Source organism: Candoia aspera, chromosome 4 (genome assembly GCF_035149785.1).
Source record: "Candoia aspera isolate rCanAsp1 chromosome 4, rCanAsp1.hap2, whole genome shotgun sequence".
In the NCBI taxonomy this organism is placed as follows: domain Eukaryota; kingdom Metazoa; phylum Chordata; class Lepidosauria; order Squamata; family Boidae; genus Candoia; species Candoia aspera.
In genome coordinates this window covers 71,328,069-71,337,770 of record NC_086156.1, presented here as the reverse complement: position 1 = coordinate 71,337,770, position 9,702 = coordinate 71,328,069, and the positions used below count along the sequence as shown (strand labels likewise).

Here is a 9,702-nt window from a genome sequence, read left to right as displayed (position 1 = left end):
CAAAACCAAATCCACTATCTTTTGCCAGAGAGTGATGTATTCACTAGCCATTACAGATTGTAAATCAAGATTTATATCTTAGGGGCTTCTGTGAATCCAGCCTATGGCAACTTTCATCCTGAAGTCCTTTAACAGGCCTGAAGATTTTGCTTTTCCATTTAATGATAACATTAGTGGAAATATAATTAAAACAGAAGCTCTATTTAGTATGTTCTATATTTATTTTGTCTGACATATTAATAAATCACTGCACTGTCCCTCAGGTGCCTGAGGTGATATACAAAATGAAAGAGAATAACAAAACCAGACTAAAACTACATTGTAACAATAAAATGAAAATGAGAAAACGTTCAGAATAGAGACTTCAACAGAACACTATAATTTTTATTGCCCATTTAAAGCGCAGAAACTGGGAATTATTCCCTACAAAAGGAATTACATGGAAAGGATGCTTATATCACTGGTAACTCCTGACTACATGCAAAATCACACCACTGAAAATCAGTTATTTGTCTGCCAGTTGCAGTTATGGGGCCTCTTGAGTTGCAAAAATGTTACTCGGTGGTGAATACGGGCCATGGATTTCTAACCTGGTTGATGCTCAAGTACGTCCCATAGATTTATTAACTTCAGAATTAATTAGTAGATTTTTCTTGGTTGTTTCTGTCTTTACGGTTACTTGTTCAGTACCACAAAGACTTTACTGAAAAGGGGCATCTTTATCATGGCAAGCAAACATTTTCTGATGTTGAGGCCTATTTTAGTTACTGATTTCCTTTCATTTTTCCTTTCTTTATCATACATGATATTGTGAACACTGAAAGGAAAAACTGCAGAAAAAGAATACAGTAACCAAATGTTCCCTTCAAAGAAAACAATTATGATGAATGAACAAATGAACAAACGAATGAGTGAATGATAAAACTGCCCAGTTTATCTGAGGCCTTAAATGGGTTATCAGGGTGCAAGCTAGGAGGCACTGAAGAACTGCAGAAGCCTCAGTGCTCCTTACACCTTCAATCCAAAGAAATGTAGAACTTAGTTTTTGAAGTGATCGAAATATGTTCCTCTCCAACTACACATAATGGAAGGGAAGTTGCGTTCTGAAAAAGTATATAGCTTCTAGCGTTTGTGGTCTTGTCAGAGTGCTCTGATCAAGCAATACGATTATTTCATTGAGGGTTTTTTTAGTCAACATTGCTACTAAAATGTTGGAGAAAAAACAGGAAGATGGTACAAGGAGGAAGCTAATAGTGAAAGAGCCAATAGCTCTGGAATGCCTCAATAGTAGTATGCTACTAAATAGAAAAATGTAATTGCATTGCATTTTAAAGAATAGTTTATAAGAGTGTCATACAATAGCCAAAATGCACTCTGTGGCTATGTAAAAGTATCCTGGGTTGTCTTTTCTGCTAATTATTCACTGTTTAATTAACTTCTGTCATGAATCTCCTTAATAATTCATCCTCTAAACTTCAACCCACTTTCAGTTCATCTTCTTGATCCATTTAGCAGATCTTTTCTGTATTTTCTCTACTCCATCTTACTGATGTGCAGCTCTTTTATACATCATATCTTGGACATCTGCACCTACTGCATCTTGAGCCTAACAGTTTTCGGGGGTCAAAGTGAGCAGATTAAGTGAAACTTGTAGTTGAACAGCGAGGGCAGAAGCCATTTTGTCTCCAGTTAGTCCAGATTACTTACAAAAGGAAATTCAAATTTGGGATAGTCAGGGCTTGCCCAAAGAGGCAATCTTAATAAGGAAGAAGACAAGGAACATTATCCTAACACATTGCCTACATGGAAACACAGCTTTATGGGGCATTACTATCTGACATATGTAAGCATTGCGTGAGAGTTTGGAAAGACAAAGGTATCAACCTGCAGAAAGAAGGGCTCACGTGCACTTACCATTTTGTTGCTAATAGAAAAAGCATTCACATACAGTACATTTCGCCTATTTATACCCACCCTATAATCTTTCACTGTCTGGGGTTCTCCATACAGAACCCTGAAAAGCAATTCTGTAAAGAATCTAGTGAGTTCTCACTAAGAATTTTCAGCAGCACAACTGTGTCTGCAATTCCCATAATTCATTCAGAATAAGATAGGCAGTAATGTCAAACTAGGTTACAACTGTGGCATACATACATCAGCATTTGCCTTGGTGATGGAGGTTTGGTTTTGTTCTTTCTATCCTACTTCTTTTAGTACGAAGTGCCCTCATACTTCAATCAATAGTCTCCAGTGCAATCGCTCATGCCACAGAGTGTTCTTAGACTGGGTAGGATGAATTTCATGACACCCAAGAGTTGAGTGCTGTAATTACACTACCACATCACCTCATAAAAGTCAGGACTCATGACCGCATCTCACCATCTTTGCTCTTTAGTACAACAAGAGCAACCAAGAAAGGAATAAGGCAGATGGGGGTTATGATGAGAGGCAGCAAAACATTTTCAGGAGGGTCCAGGAGTGGTCGAAACTGCTGGGTGCAGTTGAGGAAGTAGTTGAGGTGGCTGAAGATGATGTATTTCTCAGCCAAGGCATTGGGGTAGTCAAGCCGCAGCTTATCAGCTCCACCTTCCAGGCATTTTCTCAGATGACTGTATGGCCTATGAAGATGACCAAGAGTCAAGGAAACAGAAGAGAAAGGCAGGAGCAGAATTATTAGTGTAAACAAGATACCCAGAAAAAGTTGGTCCATTTGGTCCGACTCTCCAAAGTTAGAGAATAAGAGAAATTTTTGCATGTATGTGAATGAACATGTACAGGCATGCAGCCCCCATGTCTCTACATGTTCACTCACCTAATGTAACAAACAAGAAAACACACCAACCGAATAGATGGAAAATAAGGGAGGAATAGTATGAGAAGAAATATATTTCCTCAAAATGCATTGGGATTTTTGATATTATTATAACTTCTTTCTCATGTTTTTCCCATATAATGTGGTCAAAATATCATGACCAAAAAGGGTCTGGATCCCTGGTGTAGAGTACTTTGGGCATGTTTCAAATTTATTTATTTATTTATTTATACGATTTCTATAGCCTCCCATCTCACAAAAGTGACTCTGGGAGACATATCAAGGTTAAAAACAACGATGTTTAATCATAATGATGCCCAAGGCTACAAACACACCAAAACCCATTAAAAAACATTAGTACGACTTTTATTGTAACAGCTACAGTAACAGAACCTTGCAAGTCTGAATGTGCTTCCCCCCTCCCTCCCTCTTTCTACGCATGAACTATGGAGCGGCTCATCTGAGACGATTTCTCAAGTTACTTTCTTGACCCAGCTCATGGTCCTTTTATCTGACCATTGCCTTGGTAGCAGCTCTTGCTCCTGTCCTTCAAAGCTATTCCCTCTTTCCTCTAATCAACCAGCATTAGCCAGCAGAGCTCACCTAACCATCCGGCCCAAATGCCTGGGGAAACAGCCAGGTCTTCAAGGCCTTACAAAAGGCTAACAGGGTTGAAGCCATCCAGATCTCCTGAGGGGTGCTGTTCCAAGGGGCAGCTGCTGCCACAGAGAAGGCATGATTCCAGGCTCCAACAAGATGACATTGTTTGATGGAAGGGACCTTGATCATATTTTTAATATGAGTCAGGACGTTTTTTTTCATGAGTTTTTAAGTAAGATTTCTAAATATTCAGATTTAGATATCAAATTCAGAATTTCAGTTTTTTTGTCCCTCAAATTGTGTCCACTTTTCTACTTCCTAGAAAAAATTGTTATTATTTTCTTTAACGTGATGTCATCTGACCTACAGTTGCTACTTGCTCCATATCGTAGAACCCTGTTCCTTCTTAGGATTACAATTTTCAGAATAATGAAGAACATGGTTGGTTCTTTTGGCCTTGAATAATGAATCAGAAAGGCCCCAGACTGCAGTGGACAGCACACCCAAGGAAGAAGGTAGTTTTATATTGCGGCAAACTTCAGCCCCATAAGCCAGATATAGTAGACTGCTCTATGGTAGATACTACAACTTCCATTAAGCTTATTTTAGAAGCCAATATTTCACCCTTTCTCCTGCAAAAGATGAGAAGAAGACTAAGCTTGTACCAAAAAATGCAGCCAGGCTTGTATAGGCATGGCTCATCCTCAGAAAGATTCCTTCTTACCACACATTTTGGGTGGCACACAGAGGACCACAAAACATCTGTGAGGCCAGGACAAAAAAGTGGGCAGGGTAAGACAAAATCTAAATGTAATTTGCATTAAACTGCATGGTTACCTAATCTCACTAATTACCTAAATCTCACTAATTTCAGTTAGAGTTATGATTAATTTAGTCTGAATGCCACCAATGAATTCTAGAAACAACCTTACAAAAGCAGTATATAAACATATGAAATAAGTAGGTAAAGGTAAAGGTTTCCCTTGACGTAAAGTCCAGTCGTGTCCGACTCTAGGGGGCGGTGCTCATCTCCGTTTCTAAGCCTTTAGAGCCGGCGTTGTCCATAGGACACTTCCAGGTCATGTGGCCAGCATGACTCACGGAACGCCGTTACCTTCCCGCCGAAGCGGTACCTATTGATCTACTCACATTTGCATGTTTTCGAACTGCTAGGTGAGCAGGAGCTGGGATGAGCAACGGGAGCTCACCCCGCCGCGCGGTTTCGAACCGCCGACCTTCCGATCGACAGCTCAGCGGTTTAACCCGCAGCGCCACCGCGTCCCATTATAAGTAAATGTACCTAAAATAAGTAAATGTACCTAAATGAGGTAGTCCTCATTTAGCGACCATAACTGGGACCAGCAACTTGGTCCTTAAGCAAAGCAGTCACCAAATGAAACCGCAACTGTGCTTATGATTTTACTTCAACTTTCCTTTGTTTTACAGACTTGTGGAGATCATAAACACGAGGATTGGTCATAAAGTTACTTTTTTATCACCATTGTAACTACAAATGGCCGCTAAACAAGGCAGTCACTAAACAAGGACTGCCTGCACAGTATTGTCTAAGAAAGTATGTTCATGTTCTTCTGATACAGATAATGTGATACTTTATTACAGTAACATCATACAACGTTCTCCTCCTTATAGATCTCCTCAAGCCTACCCTTCCCCATGGTCAGTAAAAAGTGAAACTCTGCAATACCTGTGAATACTCTTCCACTCACACCAATGTATTTTGCTGATATTGGCCATCCGCTCAGCGAACAAATCCCAGCACTGTTTGGTATGGAACTGGTATATAAGATCTAGAGTGAACAGAAATAAAACATATGGAGAAATTACCCTCAGGTGCGTATGGTCCAGTACCAGAGAAAAACAGAAAAAATCTACTTGGGACATCTGATGCTGGGAGTCTTTGCGGAAAGGAGGAAGATGTACAGTAGAACTTCAGATCTATTCCCTGTGAAGCCTAACAAACTATTACCAGCTTCCTCTTCTGGTCTGACTCAGGCAGGAAGGATTACCTACCCCCGTCTCAGACTTGTCTTTACAAACACTGATAGCCATTTATTATTTTATGTCATCAGACAGCACATTTCTACAAAGTAGTTGCAAGCAAAATAACTGTGCACATCTTTTTTTTTTTACTTTTCAATGTATCTTTTCATTTTTTACTCAAGCCTCAAAGTGATCTTAGACAATAAACATGTAAAAAGTTCAGAACTTCTCCAAAATGTCACAATATGTTAGCAACACTGCAAGGAGAGGACTGGAGTTGCAACTTGACTACAGCAGGGACAGTTATTTCAGACTGAATATGGCTGGGTTTGTGGTAGAGAAGGAAAAGAATGATGATAGAATCCCTTTCATACATTTTTAAAGAATTCTTGAAATAATTCTATGGTTTGGCAGCTGGCTTTCAAGGGATCATAGGAACAACATGTTGGGGGGAAACTGACATTAGAAGAAATCTAGTGCTAGATTTCCTCCTCTATTTCCTTGCCAGTCTCCAAGTAATCTCTTCTGAGAACAACACACCCAACCTCAGCATTGCACTATTGTGACACAAGCTCTGGCTCCTTTGTACATGTGTGTTTGACATCAGGCCACATATACACAAGAGGTGGAGCTGGCATTGCCTTAGCATGATTCTGCTTTTGTCAATTGCCCCTCCTGCAGATGTCTCTGGGAATGACCCACTTCAATATTTTCTCATTCCTTCACATTTTGAGAGTATCTGTTTATCTCATAGTAATACAAAATATTTCAAGCATAAAATTATAACCTCAAGATTCAAAGGAATATTATTCTGAATCATAGGGAAGCTCCATCAGCTTCAAGTTCTTGTGCGTTCTTAGAAAGAAACTTGCATGTCCAATGCCGAAGGGCAAGTTGTCTCAAATAATTAAAACTACTTACAAAAGGAACAATGATAGGTGAAGACATTTGCAAATTTTACAGTTCCCAGTGTATTATGTAAATACCACCCTACTATTAGGCAGAATGTGATGACCATCACAGGTGGTAGATGTCGAGGAACAACTCTGGCAGGACCAGACCGTCCCTCTTGAGCCATCCTGCTCAATCCCTCTATTAGGGGCTAGAACTACATAGGCCATACAGTCTGTTATATGCCTTCTAAATGGATATGCTTACCTTCCGGTATGATAGAAGATATTCCCAGCACTAAGTAAGATTCAATGCACTGTCCTATCAGCTTCTGGACATGAAAGAAGAAGGAAACAAATCTACACAACTAAGCTACATGGTTAAACCATGTGTGGGAACATGGTTTCACTGAAAATGATATTTTTTGTTTTATCATAAGGATGCCAAGCTATCTAAAATAATACTTCAATTTGTCCTGAATATTCTTCCATGTCATAGGATAAGCCTGGATTCTAGCACTATAAGAAAACCTCTACCCATGTTCTCAATATCAGCTCACCGCACTTCATCTCTAGCTTACCTTTATATTCCAGAAGTGTAAGGTTTAGATTTTCGAAAGAGTAGACAGCACTTCGGGGAGATACTGTTGTTCCAGAATAAGCATGAAGTGTAATAGCCACTACAGTTAAGAGAAAATTGAGAGAATATAAAAATAACCTCAGAAAAGATTCTATCTATGAGAAGTTTAGAGTTAAGGAGCAGTCCAGACTCTCTAGAACCATTATGAGGAGCAGGAAATCCTATTTGAGTTCAAGACAGGATAAGCATAAACTCACAAACAAGTCTGGAATCTTGGGCTATGGATGGTAATGAGGAACAGAATCCTCACCCCTAGAGAAAGCGTTAAGCATCCTCTTTCCCCTCTTCAGATATCCACTTCCTCAATTTGCCTTGTGCTGTTGGATGTCTTTATATGATTTTAACTCCAGATCCTCAGTCAATCTCTTCATTACAAATAGTCTAACATAAACAGAATTATATCCAATTTTCCAAAATCTCTCTTAATCAACCAGGGTGATACCACAAAAAGAGGGGAAACAGAAGTGGGTAAAAAGGCACAGTTAATATTGATGTTTTCAAGCATACATTGTTAGAATTGTAAGGTAAAATAGAGGGGTAGGTACAGATTTCAATAAATTATACTATACCAAGTAGATTTACAAAAATTATGTGTTTTTTCCCCAAAAGAATAAGGTGTAATCTGCATTCCATACAATATATGCCTCCTTCACTCCTTTTTAAGCCTCTGATAATATTGTCCTTAATATACATTTCAAAAGCTTAACCCATGACTTTGGACATATTCATTGGTTCTAATAAAGAAATACCTGACTTTGTGTTTGGGAACTTTGTCAGTGGACCATAACAGCCTACTTTGTTCTATATTACTTAACGCACTGATTTGCCCACTGGGACATATATTCTTCCTCTCGGGCTTGAGGAATTGCTATAAAGAGTTGCAGGATGTTGTGTGGCACATTCATCTACAAAACTGCATTTATTTGCTCTTTCTCAGTGAGTGCATTCTACTCACAGTAGGGCAGAGCAATTGTCAGATTTGAGGCTGTGAAGATAATTTCTCGTTTGTTTGGGAGCAAAGCCATTCTCCTCGAAGTATATCATTTAGATTATTCGTTTGTGCCATTCTGAACATATTTGTTCTACAAGCAAAATGTACCTGATCTCTACTTTTGATAAACTGTAGTTTGGATCCCATGGGTTGATCTCCAAGAAGGATTGGGAGAATCAGTAAATGGACCTGGCCAGCAATAAAGGGTCTTTATTCCGTGATGGCAGGAAAGTGCATTGCCTGTGCAATGCCAAACTACTTCTCAGCAGGAAACTAAAAAGAAATGCTTCCATACATTTAAAGCGTGGAGTCTACACTAAAGCAAGCTTCCACTTCCCTTCATTTCTTTTCTGAAATCATTGCAAGCCTGAAGGGAAGGGAAGAGAAGGGAAGGGAAGGGAAGGGAAGGGAAGGGCCACAAGTATTTCATCAGACAGTTTGACTCATCCCCACTTCAGCCAGGATCAGAATGCAAGTGGCTTGGCAAATTCTGCCAAAGGCTTAATACAGCTTAGATACAGAGCAACCTGGTCTGTATCCAAGGGGAGTCATTCTTCCTGTGGATGGATAGAAAAGCATAAGCAAAACTGGAGGGAAGGACAAGAGGGAATCTCCATCCTTAGGATGCTATCTCTCTAAAACACCCTCATTGGTACTTTGAGACAGAAAAAAAAATTACAGGTAATGTAGGATCAGGGAAAATAATGGAGGAATAAATAAACAAATCGGGTGGGGCACATGAAGGCAGGGCCAGACCTAGTATAAGGAGCCCGTTCAGGTAAGAAGCAGGGTCACAGAAAGACCTGGGCCTCAGAATCAGAAGCCCAACTGTCCAGGCTGCATTCCCTAAAATGTCACCCCTCAACCTGTCCAAGACAAACTGTCTCATTGGGGACCCTCACTGTCCTTGCCAGCGCAGAGAACCAAAGCCACTACGAGCCGCCCCGGTGAGACGCTGCCCAAGCATCCTGTGCCACACCTTACCCACCCTGGAGAACCACTTACCTGTGGAAACCAGCAAAAGTAGCCTCAAGAGCAGAGCGTGGCCATCCATCTTGTACAGCCTGCCACTCTGAAGCATAGGCAGTCTGCTTCCCTCCTGTGACCAGCTTGAGATTTGAATCAGAATAACAGGAAGCACCTCCTTTCCTCTTACGGGGCTAGTAGTGAGAGTGCAGGAGACATGTGAAAAATGAGATTCAGGAGCAAGCCCTGCTCCCAGGGGTTTTGCTTCAGTGAGGCTCACATCTCCTTCCTGGCTCCCACACCCATTCAGAGTCACCAGAACCTCTGTAACCTCGGACGGCCATCTCAGGTCACCCTGCCTGCCAGCAACAGAGTGCCGTTCTCAGCACCACAGCTTTACAAGGCCCGGGGTGCCTCAACTTGGCAATTTCTTATTCACTCAGGCGGCTCAGTTGTGAAATCCAAGAGAAAGCTCCAAATGGGCAGTTGGGACAGAGGGAAGAGCAGGGAACGCCAAGCTGTTGGAAGCAGACGCTGCCCCTCTCCCTGTGCAAAACCAGACACAGGACAGACAGCCCTAAGGCAGCATTAACATCTGCACCGCTCAGCTGCCTTATGCGTTAGCCAGAATTAAAAGATGCCACAAAGAAAAGCTGCAAAAATGTGCTTCAAACTTAAACATTAAGAGCAAGAACAAGGACTGGGTCCTGGGCCAGGAGTGGGGAGTGAGGGAGGAGAAGAACGCTATACACATCTAACACATAACCACACAACTTGTGAAAGGAGGGAGAAAGATGCTACA

General features: G+C 40.9%; 1 protein-coding gene across 1 annotated transcript; it reads right to left on the bottom strand.

Annotated features, from left to right (window-relative positions):
* Positions 1 to 202: 202 nt before the first annotated feature.
* On the bottom strand, positions 203 to 9,356 carry RAMP2 (receptor activity modifying protein 2). Its single transcript, XM_063300443.1, has 4 exons — positions 8,940 to 9,356; positions 6,885 to 6,983; positions 5,118 to 5,220; positions 203 to 2,618 (listed from the first exon to the last, which is right to left on the bottom strand). The coding sequence occupies exons 1-4, from the start codon at positions 9,013 to 9,015 to the stop codon at positions 2,363 to 2,365; spliced, it is 534 nt and encodes a 177-aa protein (XP_063156513.1). The 5' UTR covers positions 9,016 to 9,356; the 3' UTR covers positions 203 to 2,362.
* Between the last annotated feature and the right edge of the window lie 346 nt (positions 9,357 to 9,702).

Excerpts from the sequence above, each read along its gene's own strand:
- RAMP2 (XM_063300443.1), bottom strand. The coding sequence starts at position 9,015 with ATGCTTCAGAGTGGCAGGCTGTACAAGATGGATGGCCACGCTCTGCTC. Across the intron at positions 5,221-6,884 it reads TACACTTCTGGAATATAAAG|ATCTTATATACCAGTTCCAT; the intron begins GTAAGCTAGAGA and ends TGTTCACTCTAG. Across the intron at positions 2,619-5,117 it reads GAGTGGAAGAGTATTCACAG|GCCATACAGTCATCTGAGAA; the intron begins GTATTGCAGAGT and ends TCATCTTCATAG.